The 19,728-nt window shown below is 34.5% G+C and overlaps 1 protein-coding gene across 1 annotated transcript in view; it reads right to left on the reverse strand.

The window, feature by feature from the left end:
* Positions 1–19,728, reverse strand: part of MIB1 (MIB E3 ubiquitin protein ligase 1) — a 91,017-nt gene that overhangs the window by 44,524 nt on the left and 26,765 nt on the right. The window contains exons 7-10 of the mRNA XM_010976836.3: positions 14,994–15,177; positions 11,413–11,557; positions 9,661–9,794; positions 4,834–4,941 (exon numbers count right to left, since the gene is read on the reverse strand). Of these exons, the coding sequence (XP_010975138.1) occupies positions 4,834–4,941; positions 9,661–9,794; positions 11,413–11,557; positions 14,994–15,177 (571 nt within the window). The remainder of the gene's footprint in view (positions 1–4,833; positions 4,942–9,660; positions 9,795–11,412; positions 11,558–14,993; positions 15,178–19,728) is intronic.

Here is a 19,728-nt window from a genome sequence, read left to right on the forward strand (position 1 = left end):
TAGGAGTCCACAATGATTTGACAACCATTCTTGAGAAGGTAGGAAACCACCACCAGGGAGTACTTCTACCTTATTAATATTCTAGCTAAACAAGGTTAGGAGTTTTTGTTACCTGTCAACCTTGAGCATAAAGGAACTGGCAAACTACCACAGGAAAGATTTAAAATTCAACTCTTGTGCTTCTGAGCAGCATTATATTTAAATATCCCAGGAAGACAAGCTTCTTACAAAAAAAATTGTGTGTGCATCATTAACCTCTCTAGTGACACATATCAGTATTGTAAAATCTTAGATTTAAGCTCTTCCTAAACTCCAGTCTGGATATATTTTCTGTTATAATTTTTAAGCCTGTCTAGTGGTACTCCTTCCATGGGAACATCAACCCACTAACACTCACTGAATAAAACCAGGATTATTTATGAAGTGAAATATATATATATATATTTATTTTATATATATATATTTTTGAACAGCTATATATATATATAGCTGTTCAAAAACTGCTACCAAAACACTGTTATGTAGGTTCCATCAACAATTTATTTATGTAAAAAAAAAAACCAAAAAATTAAAAACCCAAATATATATCAAAAGGAAATTCATAAGAAAAATTTAAAGATTTTGGAAAATATATATACACACTAGAAAAGAATTTCCAGATTTTTAATCTAAATTAGAAAACTTCAGTCACACAAGGACCTTAATTTACAGGTTTTGTTGCTCTCTTCCAAGTTTATCTTAAGTATTCCAAAAAAGCTAAAACATCCAGGTCATTATTCTGCCTCTGATACTGCACCAGATTAGATGTTATGGGACAAAGCTATAGCTCACTGCAAAGAGGTTACCTAAAAAGATTTGTGAAGGGGCTTCAAATTAGATCTAAAACTGATCTTGGTTCTTTCTACCCTCTTGCCCCCCTCCCTCTCCTCTCAAACTCCAAAACCTGCTCTTGTTTCCAGTCCTCCCTATCTTAGCTGATAGAATCACAAACGGTATGCTCAACAAAATCAGTATCTGTAGGTCATGCTCACCTTCTTCCTTTCCTTGAACCCCTACAGGCAAGCACCAAATTCTATGGCTTTTACACTTTAATTTAGGCTCAAATCTATTCTCTCTTCTCCAGTTCTGCACAGAATCAATTCAGGCCTCCCTTCACTCTCACTCACTTGATCTACTGCCATAGCTCACCCAGCCTCCAATTCACTCTTACTCCAATCTCTTCTACACACACACAAGACAGAATTCTCTTTGTAAAACACTAAATTTATGTTTAAACCTCGTTAGTGTAACTCTATTAAAACCAAACCTCTTTTAAAGCCTACCTCTGTGGACCATTTCAGACTCAACTGCTGCCAATGTTCCCTCATGTGTAAAACTCTAACTTATCAACTTACTCGACCCCATATGTTCATATGCTGCTCCCCAGACTTCAATGTTCTTACTCATTACCTTGCTGGCTTGAGAACAGATATCCTTGAAAACTCAGCTCAGGCAATTCCTCTCCTATGAAACTTTCCCTGACTATCACAAAATTAGTTTATCCCTTCTTCTGTCATCTCACTCATCACAAGTCTATCATTTTTATTTGACTGTGAGATTCTTGGGGGTTACAATTGTGTCTTTTTATTTTTTTTATTGAGGTATATAGTCAGTTTACAATGTTGTGTCAATTTCTGGTGTACAAAACAATGCCTCAGTCGTACATACACATACATATATTTCTTTTCATATATCTTTTCCATTATAAGCTATCACGGATATTGAATACAGTTTCCCGTGCTATACAGTGTAAATTTGTTGTTTATCTGTTCCAAATACAGAATTTAGTATCTGCAAATCTCTAATACTCAATTTATCCCTTCCGACCCCCTCTTCCCCCAGTAACCACAAGTTTGTTTTCTATGTCTGTGAGTCTGTCTCTGCTTTATAAATAAGTTCGTTTTTTTTTTTTCTTTTTTTTAAGATTTCACATAATAAGTGATAACATATGGTATTTTTCTTTCTCTTTCTGGCTTACTTCACTTAGAATGACTCTCTCCAGGTCCATCCATGTTGCTGCAGATGGCATTATTTTATTCTTTTTTATGTCTGAGTGGTATTCCATTGTATAAATATATCACAACTTCTTTATCCAGTCCTCTGTCGATGGACATTTAGGTTGTTTCCGTGTCTTGGCTGTTGTAAATAGTGCTGCTATGAACATTAGGGTACATGTATCTTTTTGAATTAAGGTTCCCTCTGGATATATGCCCAGAAGTGGGACTGCTAGATCATATGGTAAGTCTGCTTTTAGTTTTTTTAAGGAATCTCCATACTATTTTCCATAATGGCTGCACCAAACCACACTCCCACCAACAGTAGTAGGAGGGTTCCCTTTTCTCTACAGCCTCCTCAGCACATATTGTTTGTAGACCTTTGAATCATGGCCATTCTGACTGGTGTGAGGTGATACCTCATTGTAGAAATTAACTATCTTCTCCATCTTTTAAACCAGGATTTCCCAATTTCAGCATTACTGACATTTTGGACCATATAATTCTTCATTGTGGGAGCTGTCCTGTGCACTGTAGGATTTATGTAGCATCCTTAGTTTCAACCCATTAGATGCCAGTAATATCCCCCTGCCTCCCACCAACCAATTGTGACAATCAAAAATGTCTCCAGAAAATGTCCGCTGTGGGACAAAAATGTCCCCAACTGAGAATCACTGTTTTACACAAACCATGTCGCTGTTTATGACAGACAATGTTAATTCTCACATTCTAGAAAAATGAAACTTTGATGAATTTTTGTTTTAGTCTTACTTAGGCAACAAATTATATTTATATTTCAACCCAATTTTTAAATGTAATTTTTGGGAAACTAAGTCATTAATTTAATCTTTTGTGTAAATATTCCTTTTTCACACTATTTGTACAAATTACATCTGCCTACAATAGTTCTTAAAACAGAAAATGCACAGAATGGAAATTCACATGAGGAGGTATGTTAGAAGTCCATATATATCTCACTGCTTTAGTAAAAGACATAGTTTTCAAACTGAAAGATAAATTATTTACAAACACCTCGTCTACTGAGCCTCACTCTTCAGTCTTACCACGTGTACCATTTGTTTTGCATCTGAATTCAATTAAGGAAAAAAGAAACCTACTCCTGAAAAGCAGTACCAACTCACGTGAACAAGAAGTTTTTAGAAATAATATAGATAGTCTCATGTTGTCAGGCTTAGTAATTAAATTCTGAATCAGAAAGTATAGTTTCTAAAATATCAGGCAAAAAAAAAAAATTGGTTTTTCAAGTCTCTCACCTAATCAGTTTTAATCAGAAGGGTTTTTAGTATTTTAGCAGTTGCTGCTATTGTAGTTTCTGGATTCATTAAATTAAAAGATAGAATGTTCAACTCAGGGAATTTCACTCCATTTCTTAGACCAGACTAAAACAACAACAAAATAAAGCAATTGCCTGCCACTTACAAAGTACTAAATTGGTATTACGCCTTTCTTACATCACCAAAAAAACCTTTTAACACACACTCGCTTCCTAAATTCACAACCAAGAAAGATGTAACTTAAAAATTAGTACTGTAAAAGCAAAATAAAATTATTTAATCTCATTCATAAATATATCACACTAATATAACAAGCATATAGTTTATAAATGTATAATATGCTAATTTAAAATTCAAACTCTTGGCAAAAGAAAATTCCAACATCAAAGATGACTTATCTATGCCTACTACAGCTCTTTAGGAGCTGTCCAGCAACTCAAGATACATACAATTGGGGGAAAGAAAAAGCAAAAATAATGCAAGACTTCTCTTTTCAAATACATGTCTTTAAAATTTTGTAATTAGTGAAAACAAGCGGGTCTACAAATATAGCCCTCAGAAATTCAAATCCTTATTACATAGCTTCCTCAGATGGGAGTGTCATTTGGACAAAATTGTAACATTCTGCCTAGTATTAAATTTGATAGAACTTGGCTTATTTCTAAAGAATCTTGCATTGGACTAAAACAAATGTAATTCTAACATATTTTTAAGTGATGAGGTTCTGGTTAACCACAACAAAAAAAAGCCATCCCTCACATCAGCCATACATTTCTTTTTCCTTTAGTAAAAATATACCCTAAATTAAATTAAGCACATAAACACACATAGAGTGATAAACATGCAGTGTAAAATCTTCAAAAACCCACACTAAGATCAAGAAACAATAAGACTAAACAAATTCTAATTTACTGGTTCCCTCAGGAGAAAAGCACAAAACACAAAGATAGGCCTCTGAGTGTCACATATCAGGAAAAATCTTGCCCCATATAATTTATATTCCTCTTTGCTCATTTTCACCAGTATGATTCGTGAGTAACTCCAACTGGGCTTCCAACAGCATGGTAGTCCTACTATAGCAAAGGGAAACAACTATTTTCACTGAGGGTTATGCCTAGAACATTGAGGAATCACAAAAAAACACAAAATGCTTCAGGCTGTCTTCCGTCAAATTTTTCTTTTCAATCAGAAAAGCCGATAGATAAACAAGATTATACTGTATAGCACAGGGAAATATATACAAGATCTTGTGGTGGCTCATGGTAAAAAAGAATGTGACAATGAATAAATGTATGTGTATATATGTAGAATGGAAAAATTGTGCTCTACACTGGAAATTGACACAACATTGTAAACTGACTATAACTTAATTTAAAAAATATTAAAAAAAAAAAATCAGAAAAGCCTTAGGTTAATATTAAATTTCAAAATGAAAACAATCCATCTCATGACACAGAAGGACATTAATTTTTACTTAAAATATTTTTTAAGCTTAGTTTAATTACCTCTGCTTCTACATCCACATTTTGCTTCAAAAGTAACTTCAAAATATCAACATGTCCATTCTGACTAGCAGCTTGCATAGCTGTGTGACCAGCACACTGTCCATTTACCTATATTGAAAAAAAAGGGGGAGGAAGTAATGTCACAAGTCAGAAAGAGCCAATACATACATACAGTGTAGGTTTAAATCCAGCAAACTGTATGATTCCATGAAAATAATTTAGGCTGATGTCCTATATATCCTAGTACAGATCACCAGAAACAGATACCTCTAATTTAGAGAGGGATTCAGGCATTTTTTTTAAAAAAGATGAAAGTTCCATTGTTCAAAGAGTTATGAAAGAACTTTTAGCCAGTACGCAAAGTTGAAAACGTAAAGGAAGTAAGGGAAGGAGGGAGGAAGGGACCAAGGGAAGTAAGTTTATTCATTTTGTCTACATATGTCTGTTTGAATTATTAAACCTCAGAGTCTGTTTCAATGAAAAAACAAAGTAATGCAGTAAATGGAAAACACTTAGAAAAGACAATGTCTACTACAGTATAAATAAACTGAATTCAACAAATATAACCAAATAGCAATGGTAAGCAATCTACCAGGAGGCATACATAAATGAGTTATCAGGGTAGCTATACACAATCAGTCTATTATAAAACAGTAATCTCCAACCCTTCCTTCATTTCAGATGTGTAAATGCATAACTTTACCCATGGGTATACCTAAGGCTAACTGCAATTCCTTAATTCTAGCACATTCACTCCCATGCATAAAACCATTAAAAGATGGTTAAGGACACCACTTACTAATATCAGAAATGAAAGAGGGGTATCATTACAGATCCCATGGACACTAAAAGGAAGATAAAAATTCTGGAAACCCTATGCCCACAAATTTGATAAGCTAGACGAAATGGACCAATTTCTTGAAAGACACACTCTGCCAAAACTCACACAAGAAGAAACAGAACATCTGAAAAGGCCTGTATCAATTAAAGTAATTGAAACAATAATTAATAATCTTCCAAAACACAAAGCACCAGGCCCATATGGGTTCACCAATGAATTCGACCAAACATTTAAGGAAGAATTATACCAATTCTCTACAATCTCCTTCACAGAGAAAGCAGCTGACAAAGATGTTGCAAGAAAGGAAAACTACAGACCACATCTCTTACGAACACAGATGCAAAAATACTCACAAAATGTTACCAAATCAAATCCCCGAAAGTACATAATTATATACCACAACCAAGTGGGATTTACCCCCAGGTATACAAGGCTGGTTCAACATTTAAAACTCAATTAATATAATCCATCCCATGAACAGAGTTAAAAACAAAAATCACATGATCATATCCATAGATGCAGAAAAAGCATTTGACAAAATCCAATGCCCATTCATGATAGAAACTCAGTAAACAAGGAATAAAGGGGAACTTTCTCAATCTAATAAAGACTAGGTATAAAAAAATTACAGCTAGCATCATATTTAATGGTGAAAAACTACAGCTTTCCTACTAAAATCAGGTAAAAGCATGTCCTCTCTCACCATTCCTTTTCAACATCTTACTAGAAGTCCTTGCTAACACAGTAAAACAAGAAAAGAAAATAAAAGAGATAAAGACTGAGAAGGAAGACATAAAACTGTCCTTGTTCACAGATGACATGATCATTGATGTGGAAAATCCAAAAGAATGGATCAAAAAACCTCCTGGAACTAATAAGCAATTATAAAAAGGTTGCAGGATACAAGATTAACACATAAATGTCAATTGCATTCCTATATGCTAACAAACAAGTAGGATATGAAACTAAAAACACTATCACAGCACAGCAAAAGAAATCACCAACAAGATGAAAAGGCAACCTACTGAATAGGAGAATTTATGTGCAAATCATATATCTGATAAGGAGTTAATATCCAAAATATATAAAGAATTCATATAACTCAACAGCAAAAAAAAAAAAATTCGATTAAAAAATGGGCAGAGTTGCTGAATGGACATTTTTCCAAAGAAGACATACAGATGGCCAATTGGTACATAAAAAGATGCTCAACATTACTAATAATCAAGGAAATGCAAGTAAAAACACAATACCATTTACATTACCACCCAAAAAAATTAAACACAGGTATAAATTTAACAAAATATGTATAAGTTCTACATGAGGAAAACAACAAAACTCTGATGAATCAAATCAAGGAACTAAATAAATGGATACTCCATGTTCATCGATAGAAAGACTCAATATTGTCAAGATGTCAGTTCTTCCCATCATATCTACAGTTTCAATGCAATCCCTAGCAAAATCCCAGCAAGTTATCTTACGGATACCGACAAAGTGATTCTAAAGATTATATGGAAAGGCAAAAAGACCCAGAATAGCCAACTCAATATTGAAGAAGAAGAACAAAGCTGGAGGACTGACACTACCTGACTCTAAGACTTAACTACAAAGCTACAGTAATCAGGAATACGTGGGAAATCTCTGTACCTCTCTCAACTTTAGTTTATAAAACCTAAAACTGCTCTAAAACTAAAATCTAAAATTAAAAATTATCAAAAATTTCCAGATATGAAAGATATGATTTCCAGAATAAAAAGATCAAACATTAAAAGCAAAGGATGAAAACAGACCCACATCAAGGCACAACCTGTGCAAATTCAGACACTGGTGGAAAAAAAAGATCTTCATGCTTGATAGAAAAAACAGCTCACAGGCAGGATCAGGAATCAGAAAGGCTTAATAAATCTCCTCAACAGCAATTCTAAATGCTGGAAACAAATGGGATTATTCTGAAGGAAAATGGCATCTAACCTTGAATTCTATTCCTATGTAAAATTTAATTGTAAGGTTACCAAAAAAAATATATATATATATTAAAGGTCTATTCCCCATGCACCCTTCTTCTGAAGAAGCTACTGAAGACTACTTCAAAAAAGAGAGAGTAACCATGGAAACAGGAGGACAGAAGATACAGAAAACAAGAAATTCAACACAGGAGGGGAAGGGAACCTCCAGGATGATGGGTGAGAGACACTGGGCACCATATGTAGAGGGCAACCTGTCCAGATGGAACATGTCAGAAGGCACTGAGAGAAATCTCTCTTAGAAAATGAAATGAATACATACCTGATATGCCTGAATGTCTTGAGAAATTACAAAATAGAGAGAATGCTGGAGAAGAATTAATTATGGTATGGATTACTAACAAATGAAAAAAATTTTTAGATTATGTCTTGAGGTTAAGAGAGAGTGACTGGGAAAAACTACAAGTGAAATCTCTGGAATGAAGGAAATGCTCTACATCTTAACTGGACTGTCGATTACATGGACATATGCATCTATCAAAACTGACTGATCCACGCATTTCACTGTATGTAAATTACATTTCAATTTTTTAAAAAAGAACAATTAGGAACACCAAGGAAAAAAAAGTTGTGTAAGAAAACAAAATTTAGTATCTTCCCCAGCTCAGGTATGAATGTTATTTAAATAATAACATGCACAATTAATTCTAATCTTAACAAAATTACAATACAATATTACATTAAGAATCTGCAAGAGGTGTGTATGTGTGTGGTGAGGATGGGCTGGAGGTGGCGAAAGAAAGCCAAATCCTCACCTTCACAGAGAAGTATCAAAAGATAACTCATAGAACATAAAAATCAAGAAATAACATTTGAAGTATATTACTGAAAGATATGAAAGTAAATATGTGAGGAAAATCAGCTGTAAGAGGCAAAAATAGTTGCCTCTGAAGAACAGGAAAATAAGATTGAGAAGATGTTGTTTTTCATAATAAATTTTATAGAACTATTTTTCTCTTTAAATTTTTAGAATGTATGATCCTAAAAAACAACTAAATTAGTTATTACATGAAGAAAAAAATTAAGCATATATAATAAAATGCAAATCTGCTTGACTGAATATAAAAGAAGTCTGATTCTACCTTCCAAACACAAAAAACATTTGGTACTTTGAATATCTGAAACAAATTCTTCGTGATGTAGCTCACAACTAATGAAAAAACCACTGTGTTATGCTGCTGCAGCTGATCTCTAATAAACCTAAACTGCCACACGAGCTCATAGGAATAAGATGTTTGTATCTTACAATTACAGATCTTATCTTCGTCAGACTGTCTGGCATATTCACGTACAAAAGATGTGGCAACAAAAGCCCTCACTACACAGTGACAAAGACCCAAACTGACATACATCCTACAATCTCTTGGCCAGCACTGATATCATATCGGTGCCAGAACAGTTGTAATGGCAAAGCCAATGAGCAACTAAGAGAGAACAAAATTTAAATTTTGAACCATTGGCTTATGTGAATGGCAGAATTACAAAATAAACTATCAAGATGTACAAAATGAATGACCGCTAATTCACCTGTATTATAAATTATGAAACTATCAACTTTCACAGGGACAGGTAGTGAAAAGTTTAGATTAAATGTTTTGAAAGAGGAATAGAAAACTACTTATAAAATTTACTAAGATATATTTTTAAAACATAATAAGATGACACATGAGAAAATTTCACTGAATTTCCCAAAAGGACACTAACTACTTAAACACCTAAAAGTAAATTCTGTCAATCATAAAATAAAAACAGTCAGTGTTAAAATAAGAAAATGTCAATATCTTTTAGAAATGCACACTGAAGAAATAATGTCTGGTGTCTTCTTTAAAATACCTCAAAAACAAAGAAGAAGTAATCGATAAAGTACATGCGGCAAAATCTTAGTAACTGCTGAAGTATAAGGTTCGTTGTACTATTCTACTTTTGTGTATACTTCAAAATAATTTTTAAAATGCTCACATCCACATCTGGTCTTTTTAGCAAATCTTCCACTTTAGCAACATCTCCATTGGCAGCAGCCTTAACTAATTCTTCATTGAGGTCACCAGATTCTTGGGTTTCAAATAATTTCTTCAAGAGTTGGGAGAGTCTTTCTGTAAAGCATCAAATAAAGCTGCTAATATAGGAGGATCTCAAACCTTAACTATGAAAAGACAAGCAACACCCATATGCCTATAATATATACTCTTCCTTTTTTATTATTTCTATCATTATTTTTGTACTATGCTACAGATATTACCCATGCAAGTTATATAATTACTACCATACACAGCTGCATCAAATTCAAGCCCATAAGTATTCCCAGTTTACTCCAACTCATGCATTTCAAGTTAAAATTTCAGAAAAAGAAGAGAATTACATACAAATTATAATTTCAGTATTAGGTGTCATACCAAAGATATTACAAATGAACACACTCTAATGGGAGTACCATAGTAATACAAATTTCCATTCTGGCCTTAAGCATACCATACTGTCCCTCAGGAGCTCAATGCTACAGATCTTAGAATAGATCAACAGATCAATAATTATGATTCAAAAGCAATATAATCTCTGTAATAGCTGGAAAAAATATTTTAGGGACAAACCAATTTTCATCTAAAAACGGATCTCTAAAAGTGTTAATAACATACTTCAAAGGTGCCAATTGATTGGTCTTGACAAAAACAAGAACGAACCAGGGATGCTTATATAAACTCTTTCATAAGATTTTTTTTTCCTTCTAAATAACATTTATTAGTAGAGAATCTATCCAGTTCTATTCCTTAACTCTTGGATCTACTTATTGGAAAGCAAAGAAGTCATAAAGTGGGGCAGAACACCAACAACAAATCCACATTATTTGAGAGAAGGATATTAACCATCCTTCACTCTTTCTATTTATATATATTCAGCCTCCTGTGATACCATTTAACCTCAAGGTAAAAATAAACATCACATGATTTAAACTTCAAACACATGAGCAAATTACAGCAGGAAAGAAGAGACAGAAACAGAGGATGTAGAAAGCTGTACAGATTAAAATTGGAGGTCACCCAATGTTTTCCTTTGCTTTTTTACTGTTCACAGTGATGATTGTATCTTCTTTTCTGGATGACAATAATATACATACAGTAACTTGTAATTTGTTGTACAATGAACTGAGTGTGTATATGAAACTAAAGCATAAGAAGGAAAGACTTAAGGCAGGAGTCTACCCAAGCATCCAGCATACTCACATGTCAACACAGGCATGTATAATAACACATTAAATAACAAGAGAAAAAATATGGCTGATATGTGAAAATATCCAGAAAGAAAGCCATCTGCTAGCAATAATGTTGGAAATGAAAAGAAAATAAAGCTGTCTAAGACCATGACGGTTCTTTGGCAGAAAACAAAAATTCTGACGAAAGAGTAGAACACTTGAATTGCAGGTATCTCAGATCTGATGTGGAGAAGCTCTGAATATATCCAAGAAAAAGTACCTACTTATGGAACTTTTCCAGGGCATACCTCAGCCAGAACAAAGGTTGTTCATAATATGAGAAAAAAAAAAAAAAAGATAAAAAAAAACACATTTAGTGAAAGTTAAAAATGTAGATAATATTTAAGTGAGGTTATGTGATCTGGGAGAAAACCAAGAACACATACAGCATTATTTGCATATGAGAATTGGGGAATTAGGAGAGATTCTCATGTACACCACATGAAACACAAAACAAAACATACCACCAGATGCATTGCTAATGGCTGATCCTGCAGATGCCACCTTGGAAACTGCTGCTGGATTGTATGTCCAAGATGTTCCACAAACTTCCACCTTTAAATCACTGTCTGAATAAATCTGTTGTACTCGGCCAACTTTACCTAAAGTCTTAAAAAAATTAGATTCATGTTTCCAAGTCTAAAGTACATGCCATAAAAATCAATCACCAATTTTTACATGTTTAAAGTATTGATTTTACTTCATTCCTAATAAAGAAACTTTGAAGGATAATCATATTCAAATGGGTTATTTATTAGTTACAAACTTCAAGCTGTATCTTTAAAAATGTTTTAATAAATAAAAGCACTACACTTTCACAAGAATACTAAAACAATCATGACTATCTTATGCATAAAAGTTCACAAAATCTTACTTTTGGATATTCAACCCTTCTTTTTTAACCTCGTAAGATACTTTTTGAGAATTTGGAACTCAAGTAGCCCCAAACCATCAATCTAGCCTAAAAAATAAAATCTGACTTCTAAAAAAAACCAATTTAAACCAAAAAGGGCTCAAAGCTTACATCTATGTTTAAATCCTTTGTGGAATCAAGCCTGACTTCAAAACAGAAATAAGCAGAAATAACATGCTTATTAAATATATGAAATAAGAAGGGCGATTAGGCACAGAACAGCAGCAGCTCTAACCACATGGTGGATACTGTTCTAAGACCTTTATATGTATCGACTCACCTAATATGCAAAACCATGAAAGTTGTGTAATATTATTAACCCATTTCAAACTCAGGTCCAAAACCCATTCTCCTATGCACAACAGAATAGCCCAAAACAGGAGAAAACTGGTGAAGAACAGGGATAATATCTGTTCCCTAACACAGAGGAGCTCTTTAACTTGCTTTCTCTTTTGACCTACTCATTTGGGTTTTTTTGTCATATTACACACACAACAATCTCAGAATAACAATATCAACACTATCACATATAATACATTGCTGAAAATTATTAAATGCTTTTTTCATGCAGTTCTGAATGGCAAAGTCCTAAAAGGATATTTAGACAAATTCCTATGTTTAGAAATCACTTGGAATTTCCTCTCTGTATGGTTATGCCAACAGGAAACACATTTAGGTTCATTTGTTTCATTTTATTCTCTACTTTGAGGAATTTCTTTTTTGAATTCAGTTTTCTAATTGTATAAAAATAAAAGCAATTTCAAATCAAATCTACAAAACAAGACATATTCAGAGATGTCTCCTTTCTACCTCTGTCCCCTTTATCATATTCCATTTCTATATATGAACACTTTTAATACTTCAATTTTTTAAACTTTTTTTAATTTTTAAATTTTTAAAATTTTTTTAAAGTTTTCTTAAATTTTTTTAAACTTTTTTCTAACTTTTAACACTTTTAACTGTGTACGGGGATTCAACCATGATCCCTTCCAATTTTTACCTGGATTTACTCTTTCCTTTGTCCCTATTGTCTCTACCCTCAATTGTGGGCTCTGCCCTGGAAGGGAGATCTGACTGGTTAGTTTTGAGGGTTTATAGCCCCAGGCTACTACTCCAGTCCCTTCAGACATTAGCATGGACCTATTGTTCTCATCCCAAAGTGGAGTCTAGAAGAGCCCTCCCAGGTTCAGCCATTGTCAACACATTAATCTACCACAATAGCCAATAATACTCATTAGCTGCTTTGGAGTTCCCCTGTTCTCAGGTCCATCTGATGCTCCATTACTCCTTTCTGTTGCCATACAGACAGACACAGACCCACTAGCTGTCAATGGCTTATCTCTACTCACTCACATTTTAGGGTTCAAAAGACGATTCTGTCACGTGGCTTTCTTACAGATGTTTGTGGCTTATTTGGTTATGCTAATCTACTTGTTGACTGTTTTTATCAAGATGATTTGAGAAGACTCAAATCTACATCACCACTAGAATCCCAGAACTGCCCGTTAGAAATTATCTAGAGGTTTTGCTTATGCAGCAGCTTAATATGGGAAACAGGCTTTGAAGCTACACAGATCTGGGTTCAAATTCCAGTTCACTATCTTAGCTCTGATTTCCTCAACTTTAAAATAAGGATGGCATACTACCATATACCTAGTTATAATATTCCTAAGACAAACAAAGTCTGTACGTATCTGTATAATATGTGTATACATATATGTAGCATGTGGTGCACATGTACATACAGATCTTTCAGCACAGTGCTTAGAAGAACTGGGCACTCAACAGATGGAAGATGCTACAAGGTATCACTGCTAAGAGGGAAAACAAAAACATCTTGACCAGAAAAAAGTCTTAAAATAGTATATGTAGCTCCCATAAAACATGTCAAAAAGATGACATTTTAACTAACACCATACCATAATGAGGTCTGAAGTATATCAACACATTTTTTAACCAACTGTAGTATAAAAAAGCAAACAACACAAAAAGGGATTATATAGAACTTAAAACTTTGGGGAGAAAAATAAAGATTCTAAAATATTGTCCTGAAAAACATATACAACTATCACTTACTCAATACCTAACTAAAGCAATAAAAAATAACATCAGCAGCATGTGCAGACTATGAAATGTCTTTGAATGAAAGCACCATAACAATAGAAATTTTTTTTTCTGTTGTGTTCACTATTATATTCCTGAAGGCTAACCAGCACACTGGTGTGCTAAAACATCTGCTGAAGGACTAAGGCAGGAAGGAAGAATGGACTGATGAAGGGACAGAACAAGATCAAGGACAGGGAAGGGGGACTGGACAGGATGGGAGGGGGGCAGAGGGCAAATGGGCAGAAGTTGGGGCTGGACAGGAAGAGAAAGAGATGTTTACCAGGCCAGGGAACTGGATAACACACTGGGGGTGGGGGTGGGGGTTTAGAATATAAAGAGGCAGGAGGGGAGGTACATGGGACAGGAAGGAGGTAGTACCTAATGGGCTGGGACTTGGAGGAACAGGAAAAGACAAGATTTGAGACTGGACTGGAAAGGAGCAGGGAGTGGGCAAAGTGAAGGGCTGAAGAGGAGGATGTAGCAAGGTGGAAGGAAAGAGGATACAGGGCAAGGCAGTATGGGGGAGAACATGATGGAACAGGTAGTACAGAAGGAAGGGGACAGGAGGACAGAGCAAGGGAAGGTGGAGAAAGAGAGGGTGCATGAAAAGAGGGCACAACAAACAAATCATTTTGTTGTTGCTGAACATTTGATGAAAAATGTTTTAGAGGCAGGCCCCCAAGTAAAGAAAGCAGCAGTGGTCCAGCACTGCTGGTACCCGGATGAGCACTTGACTCTCATTCTGGGGTGAAGTATCAGGCAGTCTCTTTGCCTCACACCAATGTTACATTCTCCAACAACTCTATCAAAAAGTGTAAACTGTAGCCCTTTTTGGACCTTTCCAGGCTAATCTAATTGGAATAAGTTAGAAAATAAAAGGCATACAGTACGCCAAGTTGCCAATGAAGAGTACAATTATCAAAGGATCATGCTAATTTAATTTCTAAAATTAAAGTTTTTAAAACTTTTACAAACCACATAAGCATGGAGTAATTCTTAGTCCCAAACTATTTTACACATACTTACTGGGAGCATAGCTTCAGCCCATTCTCCGTGTCCTCTTTGCAGAAGTTTAATTCTCTCCAGATCATAACAAACTTGCACCAGATCACCCACTTGAAACTGCGAGGTGCCTCCTTCTGCACCCTGAGCAGCATCCCCACTTCGGACAATGTTCGCTTTAGTGAGAACAGCAGGATTGAAAGTCCACCTAAAAATCAAAGCCAACATTCAAAATGAGTAAGTTTACTTAATTTTAGCACAACATTCTAACATAGCTAACCACTGCGGGGAGAAAAGCCATGTTAAATATCAAAATTGTAAAGTAATTCTTTGCAATTACATCCTGATTGATTCGTATTTCTTTTTATAATTTTATTATACAAATTTGGGGGGAAAGTCATCCATAATCTCACCACTCCGATATACTTCTGTCTAGATTTATCCTCACCTGCATGTATTAAAAAATTGTTACAAAATTAATACACACTCATTGTTAAAAATTAAAGCATTTCAGAAACATCCATTTCACACAAACACACCTGGATCACTATTCCCCTCCTGGACTAGACACCACAGTTAATACTCTATTGCATAGCCTTACAGATCTTCTATCATTATGCTGAATAATAGTTATAAGAGAGACCTTTCTTCCCACAAATGGGATCATTATACACACACACACACACACACACACACATATATATACACACACACACACACACAATGCTGTGACTTCTCAGGGAATTCATCCTGGAAGATTTATTTTACAATGTGACAGACACAGATCTATTTTAATAGCTACAGAGTATTGCATAACATCGATATACACAAATGCACTTAACCATTCTCATATTGACTACTATTTAAAGTATTTTCAAGTTATTACTGTTATTATGAACAATACTATAAAGAACATCCCTATATGTACATCTTTGTGCACATGGGTGTCAGTAACCAAAGTATATATTTGTTTACCATTCTGATAGAGCCAAACTGCTTTACCAAGAGTATACTATTTCCCCATACCATTGCCAACCTCATGAATAAAAATATTATCTAGTTTTAATTTGTCATGTATAGGTATTTTACATGATTATTGTAATCAAAGTACCAAACAAATTTGGACTCTGATTTCTTCCTTCCTATACACAAGCATTTTTCTATGCTGCTACTATCTTCATAACCATGATTTTATTGAGGGACTACTTAATAGTCCATCAAATAGCTGTACTACAGAGAATAACTCATTTCCCCTAGTCCCACATGGCACTCCAAGAAAAAAAGGTTCCCTAGTCAAATAAGCTTTTACAGCGTGGCAGATTATACTCTCCTCTTTTTATTCTAATGGTCATTAGCATATAAAAGGCTCTGAGAGGTCACACCATACAAAAACCTGCTTACTAAATTCCTATAACTATGTAAGCAAACTTTCCTTTCTAAAACAACCACATAGAGAAAGAAGTGCCTCTCTGATCAGTTACGAATAAAAATCAGACACTCAAAGTTTTCTTTTCAGTCTTATCAGTCACAGTGCCCCTTACCTCACTCCCAACGTCCCAAAATTTGCTAGACCTACGTAGTACCTTACTCAAGTTGTTCCCTCTGCCTACAGTGCTTCCCTGCCCAAGTGGAAACCTAGTCTTTCAAACTTAATATAATTTTCTCTCTTAAGTTTTCTATCATTTGAAATGACCATTCTTCTTTGGACCTTCAGAATAGCCTGAATACTCATCTATCATAATTACTGAAAACATCTTAATATGGCTATTTCTGACTTTGTCTACACAAATTAAAAAGGCCAATCCTTCAAAGCAGAAGACCATGTCTTAATTACCTTTGTAATTCTAACACTAATCATAGGGCCTAATACAGGATAAGTACTTAATAAACTGTTGATGAATAAAAGATTGTTTTCTAGAACATTACTAATAACACCAGAGAAAGAATCTGACCAAGGAAGAATTCTGCAAGTAATAATCCTAATCTGTGTTAATTTAACATTTACAAACAAGATACTATTTAAGACAAAATGTGTTAGTACATGGTAATCTGAACTTAAATTATGTCAAGAATTTTTTCCTTTTTTTAATTAAGAACTTTATTGAGATATAATTCACATACCATACAATGTAAAGTGTGTAATTCAGTGGTTCTATTATATTCAGTTGTATAACCAACCACCACTATCTAATTTCATTTTCATCACCACAAAAAGATACTCCCATAATGATTAGCAGTCACTCTGAATTCACCCTTCTCTCCCTAACCCTAACAACCAGTAATGTACTTTGTTTCTATGGATTTCCCTATTCTGGACATTTTATAAAATAAAATCAGATAATATGCGACCTTTTGTGCCTGACTTCTTTCACTCAACATAATGTTTTCAAGATTTACCCATGTTGCAGCATATGTCAGCACTTCATCCCTTTTTATGGCCAAATAAAATATTCCACTGCACAGATATAGCACATCTTGTTTATCCACTCATCAGTTGATAAGACATTTGGGTTATTTCCACATTTTGGTTATTATGAATAATGCTTCTACAAACATTCATGTACAGATCTTTGTGCGTGCACATGTTTTAATTCTCTTGGGTATAAATCTAGGAGTGGATATGCTGGATCATATGGTAACTCCATATTTAACATTTTGAGGAATTACCAAACTGTTTTCCAAACATCTGATCACGTCACATACTTCCCATCAATGTGTGAGGGTTTGGTTCTAATTTCTCTATACCCTCAGCAACACCTGTAATTACCCTGCCTTGTTATCCTAGCCATTCTAGTATTCTAGTGAAGTGGTATCTCACTGTGGTTTTGAATTGCATTTCCCTAATAACTAATAATGTCTAGCATCTCTTCATGGATGATACAGAATGAACTGTGTCCCTCCAAATTTCGTATGTTAAAACTCTATAGCTCCTAATGTGACTATATTTGGAGATAGGCCTTTTAGGGAGGTAAGTAACATTAAATGCAGTCATAAAGGGGGCATGCCATGCGAGGACAATGAAAAGGCAGTCCTCTACAACCCAGTAAGAGGTCTCACCAGAAACCAACCCTGATGGAACCTTCATCTTGGACTTCCAGCCTCCAGAGCTGTAAAAAAAACAAACTCCTGTTGTTTAAGCCACCCAGATTAGGCTTCCACAGCAGCCCTAGCAGGCTGATGCAATAAGCTTACTGGCTATCTCTATATATTCTTTGGGAAAATGTCTATTCAAATCCTTTGCCTATTTTTCAGTTAGGTTATCTTTTATTGTTGAAATTTAAGAGTTCTTTATACTATATTCTAGATATAAGTCCCTAATCAGAGATATGATATGCAAATATTTCCTCCCATTCCATGGATTGTCTCTTCACTTTCTTGATGTTTCCTTTGAAACACAAAAGTTTTTAATTTTGATGAAGTCTAATTTATTCACTTCTTTGGTTGCTTCTACTTTGGGCGTCATATCTAAAAAACCACTGTCTAATCCAAGGTCACAAAGATTTACTCCTATTTTGTTCTAAGAGTTTTTTAGTTTTAGCTCTTGCATTTAGATCTGTGATCCATTTTGACTTAATATTTGTACACAGTATGTAGCAAAGGTCCCATTTCATTCTTTTGCATGTTGATATCCAATTGACTAAGCATTGTCCGTCTGGTTTTTTTTTTAATTGTAGCTTTTTAAAAAATTGTTGTAAAATGGACATATAACATTACTGAACATTAAATTAGATGCACACCATAATGACTGAATATTTGTAAATACTGTCAGCACCATTTGTTGAAAAGACTATTCTTTCCCCATTGAACTGTGCTGAAGCTTTGTCAAAAATCAACTGACTTAAATGCAAGGGCTGAGGGAAGGTATAGCTCAGTGGTAGAACGTGTGCTTAGCATGCCTGAGGTCCTGGGTTCAATTCTTGGTAACTGCACTAGAAATAATAAGTAAATAAATAAACTTAACTTCTTCCCTCTCCAAAAAAAAAGATAAATAAATGCAAGGGATTATTCTTGAACTCTCAATTCTATTCCATCAGTCTACATGTCAATTCTTAAATCAGTAATAGACTATATTGATTACTGTAGCTTTGTGGTAAATTTTGAAATTGGAAAGTGTGACTCCTCCAACTTTGTTCTTCATTTTCAAACTGTTTTGGCAATTCTGGGTCCCTTGAATTTCCATATGAATTTTAAAATCAGTTTGCCAATTTCGGTAAAAAAGGCAACAGGATTTTAACAGGGATTACACTGCATCTGTCGATTAGTTTAAGGAACACCGTCATCTGTTAAAGGCTGAATCATTTCCCCCTAAAAGATATGCTGAAATCCTAATCCCCAACACCTCTGAATGTGACCGTATTTAGAAACAGGGTCTTTGCAGATGTAATCAAGTTAAAATGAGGTCACATTTGATTAGGGTAGGCCCTAAATCCAATGACTGGTGTCCTTAGAAGGTCATGTAAAATCATCTTTCGATCATTTTCATTATAAAAGATTTTAGAATTTCCATGAGCTCAATTAACTTTCTTCTATGTCTCGTCAGGGTTCTTTCCTTACAGATGGCTAAACTACAAATGTTGGCTTGACAAAAATAAAATAGAGGGCTGAAGGACTGTTTACGTGGCTCTCAGTATCAAATAATCTCCCTAGAACTGTCTGAACTTGACTAATCGGAGATTGATTTGAATGCTTTTTAAAATAAAATTTGTATCCAGGAAAAAAAAAAGATCATATGAAGACAGAGGGACACAGAATCACAGGG

Source organism: Camelus dromedarius, chromosome 32 (genome assembly GCF_036321535.1).
Source record: "Camelus dromedarius isolate mCamDro1 chromosome 32, mCamDro1.pat, whole genome shotgun sequence".
In the NCBI taxonomy this organism is placed as follows: domain Eukaryota; kingdom Metazoa; phylum Chordata; class Mammalia; order Artiodactyla; family Camelidae; genus Camelus; species Camelus dromedarius.